The sequence below is a fragment of the Zootoca vivipara genome, chromosome 2 (genome assembly GCF_965207765.1).
Source record: "Zootoca vivipara chromosome 2, rZooViv2.hap1.1, whole genome shotgun sequence".
Classification (NCBI taxonomy): Eukaryota; Metazoa; Chordata; class Lepidosauria; order Squamata; family Lacertidae; genus Zootoca; species Zootoca vivipara.
In genome coordinates this window covers 16,701,084-16,716,583 of record NC_142584.1, presented here as the reverse complement: position 1 = coordinate 16,716,583, position 15,500 = coordinate 16,701,084, and the positions used below count along the sequence as shown (strand labels likewise).

General features: G+C 44.2%; 1 protein-coding gene across 1 annotated transcript in view; it reads right to left on the bottom strand.

Annotated features, from left to right (window-relative positions):
* The window catches only part of ANKFN1 (ankyrin repeat and fibronectin type III domain containing 1), a 105,065-nt gene extending 93,351 nt beyond the window's left edge, over positions 1-11,714 (bottom strand). Inside the window, exon 1 of the mRNA XM_060272003.2 lies at positions 11,410-11,714. Coding sequence (XP_060127986.2) covers positions 11,410-11,595 — 186 coding nt within the window. The 5' untranslated portion in view covers positions 11,596-11,714. The remainder of the gene's footprint in view (positions 1-11,409) is intronic.
* Positions 11,715-15,500: the final 3,786 nt, after the last annotated feature.

The window sequence follows — 15,500 nt, the reverse complement described above, 5'->3', positions numbered from 1 at the left end:
CTTCAGTCATGGTGTTCTGTTGCGCCAGAAGCGGTTTAGTCATGCTGGCCACATGACCCGGAAAGCTGTCCATCGAAAACGCCAGCTCCCTCGGCCTGAAAGTGGAGAATGAGTGCCGCAACCCCATAGTTGCCTTTCAATGGACCTAACCTTTACCTTTTTACCTTACAGTAGCTTACAATCCACCCTCTCCAAAGGTCTCTATGTGCACAAATACCTTTCCACCAACAATAGGAGCCGACTCTTACGGGCTGTCGGGGCTTGGGCCCACACAATAAAATAGTTGATGGGCATTGCCATTCGAATGTTGTGCGCGACTAGCCCCTCCCAGTATTTTATTCAAGTTGGCACCCCTGCCACCAACCCCGAGCAAGATGAATTGCTACAGGTAAATGACATATTCCAGCCAAACAAAGCATGCAGGGGCATAGGAAGATAGGGGCGGTGGGGGCGGGCCGCCCCGAGCGGCGGGCTCCAAGGGGCGCCATTGCAGGGGCCCGCCCTCCAGCCCTCCGGGAGACACGCCACACCCCCGGAACACGTGCTACGGCCCCCCGGGAGGCGCGTCATACCCCCAGGAGGCACACCACGACCCTGGAACGGGCACCAGCCCCGCCTCCGCCACTGAAAGCATGTGAGCAGGGTGGTGAGGACCAGGATCAGTGAGGAGTATGGTTGGGGGGGGGAGTATGGCCGGTGGAAAATCCTGAGCGGAGAATTGAAAGACTTGACTGGAGGGCAGGATTTGACCAATGAACTTGAGGTTCCGCACCCTTGAACTAAAGTATCACTAGCCCGAAATCCGTGCTGGTTGTATTATATTAAAACAAAGAAGCATGTTTGAGAAGTGGTAATACAGTTTCTCTCTCTCTCTCTCTCTGTCTGTGTGTGTGTTTGTGAATGAGAGAGAGAGAGAGAGAGAGAGAGAGAGAGAGAGAGAGAGAGAGAGAGAGAGAGAAAGAAAGCACACAGCCAGTTTTAGGGGATATGTGTCTTGCAGGGCTTGCGAACATCAGAAAAGGCAACCATGGGAGGAGTGTGTGTGTTTTAAATTCAAAATGGTGCAACTGATGGTTTGTTTATCTCCACAGCCAACAAGACAAAATATCATATTATGACATAATAGTCATAATCAAAGGGGTAGGATAAAAAAATTAATATCCACTGTGTTTTGGACTTCTTGGGTTCTTCACAAAGTAGTTTCAAATACAGAAGTTCAACAGCCTGAACTGTTAAAATAAAATAAAGGATCAATATCGGAACTGATGCATTTGGACTAAATCAGAGTTTTGGAGCAGGACAAAAGAAGAATAACAACCCCCCCACCCCCCCCCAAAAAAACAGAGCACGGAAAGTCAAACAAAATTGTTTAATTTGGTATTGAATAATTGGCTCCTTTAGTTGTATTGTAGTTTGGTATTGTATTAATCGTCGAAGAATTGATGCTTTTGAATTATGGTGCTGGAGGAGACTCTTGAGAGTCCCATGGACTGCTAGAAGATCAAACCTATCCATTCTTAAGGAAATCAGCCCTGAGTGCTCCCTGGAAGGACAGATCGTGAAGCTGAGGCTCCAATACTTTGGCCACCTCATGAGAAGAGAAGAATCCTTGGAAAAGACCCTGATGTTGGGAAAGATTGAGGGCACTAGGAGAAGGGGACGACAGAGGACAAGATGGTTGGACAGTGTTCTCGAAGCTACGAACATGAGTTTGACCAAACTGCGGGAGGCAGTGCAAGACAGGAGTGCCTGGCGTGCTATGGTCCATGGGGTCACGAAGAGTCGGACACGACTAAACGACTAAACAACACATTGTATTAATATGGCTTTTAAATCAAAATAAAAAAAATTATACAAAAAATAAATAAATCAGATACAGAAGTTCAATCTCTTTTTCTACTTCTTTCTCTTTCCTTCTGTACCCATGACTGTGTTTGAAATTTGTATTGTTAGCTGTCCCAGGCTACCACTGGGATGAAGGGCAGAAGAACAGGGAGATAATTAAACACTTGGACCATTGCTCAGCTATTAATTTTTTTTCTTCCACTCCTTTGCTTCCTGACCCCTCCCTCACTGAATTTGCCTAGGGGTCCTTTTGGATGCAGTTTCAATTATGATCGATGATAAAATATCATAAAACATCACATCAAACCCCGATATAAAAGCATAATAAAACAGCAACTGTAAAATCAGCAAAATTATCCGCTACAGCCCAAACAGAAAGGTTTTTGTCACAATTGGGGGGTGGGCGGGAATAAAGTATCGTTTGGGAGGGAGCTGGGAATTTGCCTGAACATGCAAGACCTTTAAATGTGGAGGGCAAACATTTAGAGTCCTTTCTACAATCAGGAACCCTGACAAGACAAGGCTTTCTCCTTTTCAGAGCTCTGCACTAAACATGTGAGAGTCTTGCGTGTGCATCTCTCAGCCCTCCACATTTTAAGTCTTCATGTCTTCAGGCAAAGCCTGATTAGGGCTTTTATTTCCTCATTTTCAGGTCACTTTAATCTCTGGTTCACCTCCAGCTTCTGAATCAGAGACTGAATCAAGTCTGGGGCTTTTATGATGAGATATGTCACCTCTGTGATGCCTTTTCAGTCTTAACAATATTCCTAAATTATTGGTCTTAACAGCAGCCTGTTGGAGTGAATTCTGCATTATCTTGCATAATTCATTTTTTTTATTAAAAAACAACACCAACCCACACACCACCACTTCTAGGTCTCTGGGCAAGAGATGCCCCCAAATGACTGGAAAAAAGCCTTATATCATGTTTTATTATTCACTTTGAAATACATTTACTGGGCAGTTCAAAGGGTTTTTATCAATTTAAGCAAATCTGATCTTCTGTGGATTGAGCAGCTGAGATCCCTTGAGTTTGTATAGAAGCAGAGGAGACATAGCCATTGCTTTTTCACTCTGAGAAGGGAAAAAAGGGAAGCAAGGACCTGATATTCAAGGTCAAACTACTGCTGATGTTAAATATGCCTTTGCAGCTAATGTGTAGGCTTTTAAAAATGCAAATTGCGTCACCTGGGGGAGCTGATAGTTAACGGGATCAGGATCAGAGCAGGGATGGGGGGGGGGTTATTTTAACTCTTTCTTTTTGTGGTCCTGAGGAAAATACTTCTACTGAACCAGCAGTAGTAGTAGTAGTAGTAGTAATAATAATAATAATAATAATAATAATAATAACAATAACAATAATAATAATTTATTATTTATAGCCCACTCATCTGGCTGGGTTTTCCCAGCCACTCTGGATGGTTTCCAACAGAAATATTAAAATACAGTACAATAATTTATTAAACATTAAAAGCTTCCCTAATTGACTCAAAAGTTAACACTAGCTTTACCTGTGTACAGTAGGCTAGTTTATACATGCCCTCGCACACCTCCACCCCCTATCCCAGGCATCCCCAAACTGTGGCCCTCCAGATGTTTTGGCCTACAACTCCCATGATCCCTAGCTAACAGGACCAGTGGTCGGGGAAGATGGGAATTGTAGTCCAAAACATCTGGAGGGCCGAAGTTTGGGGATGCCTGCCCTATCCAGATAAGCAATGACTAGGTTGCTATAATCCCACTCGCCTGTCAAACTTGGCTCATGAAGGTGTGGGGAAGATAAAGATACGCAGGGCCGGCCCTAAGGCAAAGCTGGGTGGCACAATGCGCCAGGGTGCCGGGCTGCCAGGGTGCGCCGCGCTGTTGCGCCTGTGGTAGCTGCGCTGCGCGCTGCGCCCGCCCACCTGGTGTGCTGAGAAACGGGGCCCTGAAGATATGGCCCACTGGTCAGATTCAGCACCCCACTCTCAGTTTACCCATTTATGTGAAGGGAAGAACAAATGGGCTGCCCACACTGGTGTTAAATTCATGTAGAGGATGGTTTATTTAGCCCAGCCGTTATTATTCTGTGCAGATGTGGCCAGCATGGTCTCATCGCTCCCAAGGTAAAGGTAAAAGACCCCTGGATGGTGAAGTCCAGTCAAAGGCGACTATGGGGTTGTGGCGCTCATCTCGCTTTTCAGGCCAAGGGAGCCGGTGTTTGTCCACAGGCAGCTTTCAGGGTCATGTGGCCAGCAGGACTAAATGGCTATTGATGCACAGAGCAACTGTGACAGGTGTGTGATAGGGTGAGCTCCCGTTGCTCTGTCTCAGCTCCTGCCAACCTAGCAGTTCAAAAGCATAGCAGTGTGAGTAGATAAATATGTGCCACTGCGGCGGGAAGGTAAACAGCGTTTCCATGTGCTTGGGCTTCTGTCATGGTGTCCCGTTGCACCAGAAGTGGTTTAGTCATGCTGGTTCCATGACCCAGAAAGCTGTCTGCGGATGAACGCCGGCTCCCTTGGCCTGAAAGCGAGATGAGCACCGCATGCCATAGTCGCCTTTGACCGGATTTAACTGCCCAGGGGTCCTTTACCTTTACCTTTTTGTAGTTCAAAAGCATCCAGAAAATAAATGCAGGTTGGACAGCAACGGATGGGGACAGAGGTACTAGCACTGCACAACAGACTGTTCAAGCCCATAAAAGAACAATCAAATCTTCCTGTTCACAGCAGCTAAGTACACAAGTGAGGCAGGAAAGGACAAGGCTTAGGCAGTGAAGAAACACGTCATCTTTTAATTGAACAGGAGAGAAGCAGGTGCAGAAACATAAAATGGCCTGCAGGTTTTTGTTTACAAGAACATCTTTCTAATGCTCTGCAGTGGTACCTTGCCAAGTTCTGCAGAATTCCTTTTCAGTATCCCTTTGTGATAATTAGCTAGTGGCATTGTTCTAGTTTTGGAAGAAAAAGAGAGAGAGAGTTATTTCCACAGCAAGGCCCAGCTGAGGTTGAGCATGTTGGGAGCTCTGTGGGAAGATTGTGACAATATTGTCTGGGCAAACAAAGTTGGTTCTACCGTGGACAAACCAGGCCAAATAATTTCCCCTCATATGCTCTTGCTTTACAACCAGAAGAATGGCATCTTTATGCTGGCTTAATTGGCTTTAGGGTACTCTGGTCCGATCACTACTTCCCACCCTGAAGACTATTGTGCCAATGAATTTCCTATCCTGAGGAGAAGTGACTAGTCAGCAGCTAGTCATTTCTAGGCTAGAAAAGGGAGTTTCAGTGTGTGTGTATGTGTGGGGGGGAAATCAAGGACTGGAGCCATCCTCTACTCCAAAGCTGAGCCCCAAGCCAATGCTCTGTCCTGCTCAGCCTCAGTCCTCTGAGTTGGTGGGGGCAAATGAGCAGTTACAGGGCAGCAAGTGAAAGCATGAGTGGATTTGGTGCAACATGGGTGTGGGAATCTTCAGGGAGGCAGGAAAGGATATATTGTTTAATAATATCCTTTCTAACTTGCGCCAGCAAGTTCTATAACTTAGCAGAGTTTTACATTCCCTTTTAAATGCACAGCAGGTAGCTGGTTGCAGGCTTGTTTAAGCCTCTTAATATTAGATTCCAGGTAAGTCCCCTTATACCCCTCTTAAAAGAATAAACACACCACAATCTTCTGTAAAGTGTATAAAAAGTATACAGTCATACCTCAACATCCGAATGCTTTGACTTCCAAATGTTTCGACTTCCGAAGTCAACAACCCCTGAAGTCTTTTCGCCATGCGCGCCGACGCGTGCAATCTGCACCTGCGCAGTGCAGCACGCGTGGTCGGCGCATGCGCAGAAGTGCAGAATCGCACTTCGCACATGTGCCGTCTGCACACTTCGACATTATGACTTACGACCTCACTTCAACCTCGACTTACGAAGACGGCTGTGGAACGGATCATCTTTGTAAGTCGAGGTACCACTGTATAAAAGAAGTTCACTCACACATTCAGTTCACAGATGGATCCCTGAAGGCAGACTTAGTTACAAAGTGGATCCATCCCATATGAGAATAGTCCCTTTGTCCTCTGTTGGGGCTGAATTTTACCATTTAGCACAATAAGCATGTGCTTGGGGCATCAAGGCAAGGGGAGCTCCACAGAAATTTTCCATTGCCAGATTTTTAACATTAGTGGTCACAGATCACTCAGTTGAGCATTCGTTTTCTCAGTTTCCCGGCCAACAGAGCACCTCTAGCTAAAAAGCTGCTGGTCCAGCGACGGAGAAAGGGAGAGAGTGTTCTGCGTGCCTTGCCCTTTTGTTACCTGGGCAGGTAAGGTCACACCCACCTCTAGTCACATGCAAAGGAAGTATGTCCCAGCCCAGGAGGAAACAGGAAGTTCTGACTGGCTGGACCAAACATCCCCTTGCATGTCCGCTCTAGGAAAGCATGGAATGTTGTACTTCACTGCTACTTATGTATCACAACCCACAATGGGCACCCAGTAAACTTCAACATGTCTAAAATTATTCATAGGTATATAAAAAGATCAGAAGACAGAAGAGGAGGACCCTCCTAGCACCTACTTCTACTGTATTTTTCTCTTGCCTTTCTTTCCCCCCACTGTATCCACTATAAATAGATATATTTGCATGGCTGTTGTCAACAGTCTGTCAAAAGATTCTCAATTCAAACTCACACTCTTTTCCCCCCTGCTGCTTCTTTTTTTGGCTTCTCTGTGGGTTGGTTTCAGGCTTCCCCTGAGAAGTTGAACTATAACTTTGGGAACTCAAAACATTTGTTTTCATCCCAGCAGCATCCATTCGGGATAGAATACACAGAGATGAATAATAATACTGCTATTAACAACAACAACAACAACAACAACAACAACAACAGCAGCAGCAGCAGCAGCAGTAGCAGTCCTCTTCCTCCTCCAACAACAATAAATGTCTTATCGCACGCAGAATACATGGGTGTGACTACATTTTTGTGTTGCAAACAGGGATGAGAAGGCAGGACGAGAGACAGAATATGGACCCAAACCTGGGAGGTTCTCACAAGGGCAGGAGGCTTTCCAGAACAGATCTCAGCTCCATTCTAGAAAAATCATATGAGACAGACCTAGCTAGCACTATCTTGAGATGCCCGTTGGCTGACAGAATCAACTGAAAGGTAATGTGATATTGAATGGCCGTTTTTGTTTTTATTAGAAAGCTACTAGTTTACTGTGATGTCGTTGGATGTGGATACTGGCGATTTCTCAAATTATTTGAGGGAAAGAGTCAATCTGAAAAGAAACTGCGAGCATAAATCATTTCATCTATAATCAGAGCTAGTCTTCCCTTTTGGGATTGGGTCTGGTAAAGAAAAGGAGGTGGGCAGGTCGCAGTGACCAAAAACCATTATCGACGTCTAATGTGTTTTCCTGGGTTGAAGGAAATAAAATAGTTGGGTCTTAGTCTGTGATTAGAACTATAGCACAAAATAAACTCTTACAGCGTCTTGGCAGAAAGATAAAATATTCCATTGGTATTTACACCCTCCCACAATCCTCCTAAAAGGAGGAACAAAATGGAACAAGGCACATTTTTGGTGTGTGAGAGTGTGAAAATTGCAAAGAATGTGCAGCTCCACCGAGATTTCAATTTAGTATCTTTTCTAAGAACGAAACTGACACAAAATCAACATTATGTGAAAATAAAACAAAGAACGACAAACGTTTCGTTTACACAAACTGTCATTACAGATGGCGGGTTTGGGATCTTATAGTCAAATCTCCCCTCTCTCCCTATCCTGATCTAGCCTATTTCTTTGAGTGTGTGACAGGGTTTATGTGACAGAATCCCATGCCTGCAGATTCAAATGGCACAGCTCAGGAAAATTTGTATCCTTCTCAGTCATTTGAGTGAATTATGTAAAAGAAATTAATTATGTAAAAGAAATTAATTCTTGCATGCAGTGACAGGTGGGGCAAAGCTACTGTGAACTTTGAAGATTTGCATTTTTTTACAAATAGGTACCGTAAAGGTAAAGGGACCCCTGACCATTAGGTCCAGTCGTGACCGACTCTGGGGTTGCGCGCTCATCTCACATTATTGGCCGAGGGAGCCGGCGTATAGTTTCCAGGTCATGTGGCCAGCATGACAAAGCCACTTCTGGCGAACCAGAGCAGCACACGGAAACGCCGTTTACCTTCCCGCTGTAGCGGTCCCTATTTATCTACTTGCACTTTGACGTGCTTTCGAACTGCTAGGTTGGCAGGAGCTGGGACCGAGCAACGGGAGCTCACCCCGTCACAGGGATTCGAACCGCCGACCTTCTGATCAGCAAGCCCTAGGCTCAGTGCTTTAAACACAGCGCCAATACTTACTACCTAACTAAGCTTTGTGCTATGGTGATAGTTATGAGATACAAAACAATCCACACACACACACACACACACACACACACACACACTTCAAGTAAATTTTGCTCTTGGCAGATTCACTGAAATGAATGACTCGCTAGGGCCATTAATTTAAACAGGCTACCTATATTGTGCTCTGATCATCATGGTAATGATGATAACAAATCCTGAGTTGAATGAGGATGATATTGTGAGAGGAGGATAAGGATGGGATAACAAAAGCATCCAGCAAAATAGGCAGTCGTAACCCCAGTATACTCTTGCAATGATGATGATGATAATAATAGTATCATCAACATATCCTCCAAAGTAAATGGGGGAACTGAGCAACACATACTGCCCAATTTGTCTCGTATCTCAGGTTCTGCAAATGTTAAAAACTTGCTTGCTCGATCGATCTTTTTAAAGAAATCATGGTTCATCAGAGGGGGGTAGCTGCCCCTGAATGCTGGTTTCTGCCACTGTCCTGAACCATCCATAGTCTTGGTGCTGAAGTCCTGTCCTTCACACTTCTCCACTGTCTCCTTTACGATGGCACCATCTCCTTCAGGTGATAGTTCTAATGTAAGTTATTGCCGAGGAGAGGTGATTTGTTTGAAATACCCAGAGCTGAATGCACTCTGGCCATTAGACAATTTGACCCTGTGGCTTCCACAGGTCCTTTAGGTGAATTAGTAGCCCAGATACACCATGATGATAGTCAAGGAAGATAAAGGAAGGAAGGAAGGAAGGAAGGAAGGAAGGAAGGAAGGAAGGAAGGAAGGAAGGAAACGAACCATCTCCTTCAGACTGCCGTAATACCAAGAGAAATTGTGATCTCCGAGTCAACATGAAAATTAGACAGCACTATGGCAAAAATGATTGGAAAGACCAGATACCAGGAAGACCAAAACTTCAATAAGGAATGGGGGAAATTTATAGTTTATCTTGGAGACCACTGTAAACAGTTAAAATCATTAGCAGGATTGCAATAATACATGTAATGTAACAAGAACTATAGATATAATGGAGATTTAAAAACCAGATTACGATAAAAGATGCAGTAAAGGTAAAGGGACCCCTGACCATTAGGTCCAGTCATGATTGACTGGGGTTGCGGCGCTCATCTCACGTTATTGGCCGAGGGAGCCAGCGTAGGGCTTCCAGGTCATGCGGCCAAACCAGAGCAACACACGGAAACGCCGTTTACCTTCCCCCTATTTATCTACTTGCACTTTGACATGCTTTTGAACTGCTAGGTTGGCAGGAGCAGGGACCGAGCAATGAGAGCTCACCCCGTCATGGGGATTCGAACCGCCAACCTTCTGGTCGGCAAGCCCTAGGCTCTGTGGTTTAACCCACAGTGCCACCCGCGTCCCTCAAAAGATGCAGTAGAAAAGGACTAATAATGGAATCCACAGAGGGGTGGAGGGAAATCAAAAGATTTGTGGGAATCTTTTTTCTTTTTTTGATTATGATGCGTGGTATGAGTGTAAATTTTAATTTGTAAAACCAAATATATTTTTTAACAAAAAAAGAAAATTAGACAGCACTAGGTACGTATCAATTAATAATAATCAAAATAGGATATTATGAACATACACTTTAATATTCACAGTTAAGATCACGGACCCATGTACATGCTCATCATATCTGATACGGAGAAGTTTAAAAACACACACACACACAAACACACACACCCCAAACCAGAAAATGTACATCTTTTTTTACATGGCCACTACCATACTTGAATCTATGCCTATTCCAAGATGCCCCATGTGATGCCAAAATTTGGTGCCTCCTGCCTCTGATGTTCCAGTGCCCCTGTAGCTCTGTGCCCAGTGCAACCAAACCGGTCACACTCCCCTAAATCCACCCCAGCTCACCCCACACCCAGAAACAGAGAATGGCCTACAACTCTGGCATTGGGAACTTGCAGTTCTTCAAATGTTACTGGACTCCAGCTCTCCCAGCCTCAGTCAGCAGGGTCCACGGCTGGTGATTATGGGAGTTGTAGTCCCATAGGTCCCATTGTAGTCCCAATGGGAGTTGTAGAACATCTAACTTCACTCATCCTTAACCATTGGCTTAGTTGGTTGGAGCTGGTTCCCCACTTCTTCGACCCATTCATATAGATATATATTTCTAACCCAGTGGACAAAGGACCTTCCCTGGAATCCAAAATGTTCTACCTCCCAAAGTGTTTATCCATACAGTGGAATCTCGGTTTATGAATTTCCGGTTTACGAACGACTGTAACCCGGTAGTAACTACCCTGTTTCTCATATTTTAAGACATACCCATAAAATAAGCCATAGCAGGATTTTTAAGCATTCAAGGAATATAAGCCATACCCCGAAAATAAGACACACTGATAGGCGCAGCAGCAATGCCGGCCGTGGCAGGAGGAGGAGGAAAAAAATAAGACATCCCTTGAAAATAAGTCATAGTGTGTATTTTTGAGGAAAAAATAAATATAAGACATGTCTTATAATATGAGAAACACGGTAACTCAAGGTGTCCAATGCCTACGGAGGCCTCCGCAAAGGCCTAAAGACAGGGCCGCACCTGCGGAGGCGCTCCCATGGCTCCACAAAGGCCCAGAGCGAAGGCCCGGCCTCCATGGAGGCATCGGAGCGAAGGCCCGGCTTCCCGGAAGGCATTGGAGCGTCCGCGGCTGGGCCGCAGCCATGGAAGCGCTCCGATGTGGAAGAGGACCCTGAGCCCCCATCCAAACAATGACTATCATCAGCCCAGGTAAGGAAAAAATCACATTTTCATTTTGTACTGTTTTGTTGATTTCATTTTATGGATCAATGGCCTCATTAGACAGTAAAATTCATGTTAAATTGCTGTTTTAGGGGGTGTTTTTCATCGTCTGGAACGGATTAATCTACTTTCCATTACTTTCCATGGGAAAGTTCGCTTCAGGTTAAGTACGCTTCAGGTTAAGTACAAACTTCCGGAACCAATTGTGGTTGTAAACCGAGGTACCACTGTACATTTACAGCTACATTCCCTGCTCCTCATAATAATATCCAACATTCTGTAAACAAAACAGAGACCCAGAGAGGGTAAAAATATAGTGGAGAAATGATACCTACTAGAGATGGGTGTGAACGAACTACTGGATCTAAACTTAGAGAAATGCATGATTAATTTGATGTATGACAACAATAATTGCTTGAGAGGGTAAATGAAGAAATTACCATTGAAGACTTTCGCAGACTGAGGCGGTCTGATCTGGCTCTGAAATAGGCCTCATCAAAAGACGAGTGGCTTCCCTTCAGCTTCTCTGAGAGGTTCCGATAGAGTCGCTTAGCAGCGTTGGGAGAAGACGGAGGATTGTTCTTTTTCGACTGGGAAAGCTGCAGGCTCTGCATTTGCTGAGTCATATTTCACGTGGCAGTTCCCGTGCAGAAAGCCGGTACGGCTCTAGCACCGGAATATATGTGGGGTTGAACTTGCTGAGTCAAGTCATTAGAAATATTTGGAAATTCTTCGTGAAATCACCAAGTTCTGCAATCAGAAGGAAAAGGAGACGAAATGATGCAAAAATTATTTCCCTTCAAACATTTGATCATTATTTCTACATGAAATACTTGATCAGGACGCATTTAGAGAGGGTTTGAGAGTAAACTTGGGAGTTCATAGACCTCATTAGTCAGTGCCCTGATCTCCCAGGAGCACTTGCAACAGAAAGCAAGAGGAGGCTGATGCCAATTGATCAACCATCATTTTTTAAAGCGGCTTGAGAAAGGAACAATGGTTCAGTGGTAGCACACATGCTTGAAAGGATTAGCTAGCTGGTGATAGAGTAGACAGTAATAATAATAATAATAATAATAATAATAATAATAATAATAAAATTTTATTTATACCCCGCCCTCCCCAGTCAAAACCGGGCTCAGGGCGGCTAACACCAATAAAATTACAATAAAACATAAAAAGCAATTAATTAAAATACAGATTAAAATACAATATTAAAATTTAAAAGGCAGCCTCATTTTAAGTAGTCCATAAATCCAAACCACGAGGGAGGAAAAACACAGGGGTCAGACTAAGTCCAGCCCAAAGGCCAGGCAGAACAGCTCTGTCTTGCAGGCCCTGCAGAAAGATGACAAATCCCGCAGGGCCCTGGTCTCCTGTGAAAGAGCGTTCCACCAAGTTGGGGCCAATACTGAAAAGGCCCTGGCTCTAGTAGAGGCCAATCTAAGGTCCTCCGCAGGGCATACCAGGAGAGGCGGTCCCGTAGGTACAAGGATCCCAAGCCGCATAGGGTACAGTTCACTTCTTCCAGTGTACTAGAAGAAGCAAAGATCACGAGTGTTGAAGCAATGCTTCTTCAACATCAACTTCGTTGAACTGGTCATGTTGTGCGGATGCCTGATTATCATCTTCCAAAGCAACTACTCTATTCCGAACTTTAAAATGGAAAGCGTAATGCTGGTGGTCAACAAAAGAGATTTAAAGACTGTCTGAAGGCAATAAAATAGTAATATAAATATGAACACCGACAACTGGGAAACACTGGCCTGCGAGCGCTCCAATTGGAGAACAGCTTTTACCAAAGGTGTCATGGGCTTTGAAGACGCTCAAACTCAGGACGCAAGGGAGAAATGTGCTAAGAGGAAGGGACACTTGGCAAACCCTCACCGTGGTCAACTCCCGCCCTGGAAACCTATGTCCCCACTGTGGAAGGACGTGTGGATCCAGAATTGGCCTCCACAGTCACTCACGGTCTCATTGTTAAAACTGTGGAAGACAATCTTACTCGGCTACGAGTGAGTGCCAAAGAAGAAGAAGAGAGTAGACCGTATAGGTCAGAGTAGACAGCCCCAAACCCTGACCTGTTAAGACAGCTCCCTGTGTTTCAAATGACTTACACTGTCTGCAGCCCTCTAACAACAAGTGGCAAAACCACACTGTTGTTTTTTATAATGCTTGAATACATACTGTACAAATTTAGTGATTGATTTATTAAATTTGTATACTGCCCTTCATCTGAAGATCACAGGGCAGTTCCATAGCTGTCAAGTTTTCCCTTTTCTCGCGAGGAAGCCTATTCAGCATAAGGGAATTTCCCTTTAAAAAAGGGAGAACTTGACAGCTATGGGCAGTTCACAACACAAATTTTTCTACATGCTATGTGTACATGAAACAAAATCCATCTCTGGGGAAGGGTGGGGGTTGCTAAAAGAAAACTAACTTAAATGAAACAACACATTAAGATCTTACTTACTTGTTCATTTTTTAATTTTTATGGGCACTTTCAAAGTAGCAGTATTTATACTCTTAGATGAAGTGGAATAATAACTTGGGCCTACAATTTTGAAATGAGCACTGAAAGGTTAGTACACAATTGTTGCCATTGCTGAAGTCCCGGAACATCAGAAGAAGAAAATTGGGTGGTGGGGGCATAGGAGGGAAGGGGTCAGCTCTGCCCCATAGATTTCTGAAAGAAAAATAAGGGGATATTTCACAGTAATACTCTCGTTCTAAATGGAGGTAATCTGAAGGATGTCTTATAAACTTTGATGGAATTAGCTTTCAAGTCGAAAACCTCGGGGTTGCAGCTCAGCTTCACGGTCCATCTAATTATTCAGTTATAATCTATACGTGAATATTGCGTTTCCTTGAAATAACCACAAGGTTCCAGCAGTGAATGGGTGGCTGAAGGATTGGCTACATGTCTGGGTTGGTGGAGGCAACTTATCCGCCTTGCTTCCTCTGGTACAGCCTATGAAATCCCCAGCCATGCTTTGGATAATAGCCACTTAAGGAACTCTAGCATTTTTCTCACTGAACACTTCTCCCTCACTATTGAAGCAGATTGCTTCACTTTGCTCTTAATTGGTCTTTTAGTACCAACCAATCAGTTCCCCAATTCCACAAATTTCTCCTCTTATCAGCTGTGATTGGCATGGGGGCAGCGGAGGGGCAGGGCAGTGAAACAGGCATTTCAGACGTGAATTGGGTCTGGTTGCAAATAGCCTCACACATTTCCTAGGTTAATGAAGTATTGTAAACAGACGGATCCCCTAAATGATGAACATATGGTGAGAGACAGGGCCAATAATTGGGATATACAATGCGGAGAGTGCCTCATTAAATCCAATTGACAGTGTCTCCAAAGAGAATTTTCTACAAGATGCTTCTGCAGTAAGAATAGATGGAAGAGAGAGGGGGTTTTGTGTGTGAGGTGGGGGATTTAACAGTTTTCTAGGACTCCAGTCTTAAGTTATTCTTGGCTTGTTACTTAGACAGCGTAAAGCATTGGAAAGGAATAATTTCAATTCCATTTTTCTAAACTGAATTCTACAGGCTGTGTTTTTTTGAGGAAAAATAAATATAAGGCGGTGTCTTATTTTTGGAGAAACACGATATATCCCACCCATCTGGCCGGGCCTCTCCAGCCACTCTGGACGGCTTCCAACAGAAATATTAAAATACAATAATTTATTAAACAAGAAAAGCTTCCCTAAACAGGGCTGCCTTCAGATGTCCTCTAAAAGTCTGGTAGTTGTTATTCTCTTTGACATCTGGGGGGAGGGCGTTCCACAGGGTGGGTGCCACTATCGAGAAGGCCCTCTGCCTGGTTCCCTGTAACTTGGCTTCTCGCAGCGAGGGAACCGCCAGAAGGCCCTCGTCACTAGACCTCAGTGTCTGGGCAGAACGATGGAGGTGGAGATGCTCCTTCAGGTATACTGGACCGAGGCCGTTTAGGGCTTTATTAGAGTGGGAAACAAAAGACGAGTTTGTCAAAGCCTCTATGACACACTGGGCAATAGATATAGGACACAACATAGATTTCCATCTCTTGGAAAAACTTTGGAAGAGTGATCTGAAATTTACAGTAAGCTTACCAGACGTCCCTGTTTCCCGGGGACAGTCCCTGGATTTACAAATGAGTCCCCTGACAAAATCCATCTATTTAGTAGGAAGTTGAAAAATGTCCCTGGATTCATTGAAAAATATCTGGTAGCCTTAATTTACAGCATGTTATTCCTTGAGGGAGAACTACCTGAAAATGATTTACAGATAGTATCTAACTGCCAGTAGACTTGCTAAGATGCGTAAGACAGAATCAGATAAGTGTTGGAGATGTAATGAGACTGAGGGTACGTTATATCATATGTGGTGGACCTGTAAAAGGGTAAAAGAGCATTGGGAAATAATTCATAATGAATTGAAAAAAATGTTTAAAAGCACTTTTCCAAAAAAACAAAAGAAAAAAAACCCACAGAGTCCCTTTTGCTGGGGATAACTCATACGGAAATTCCCAGGTGTCAGGAAAGGT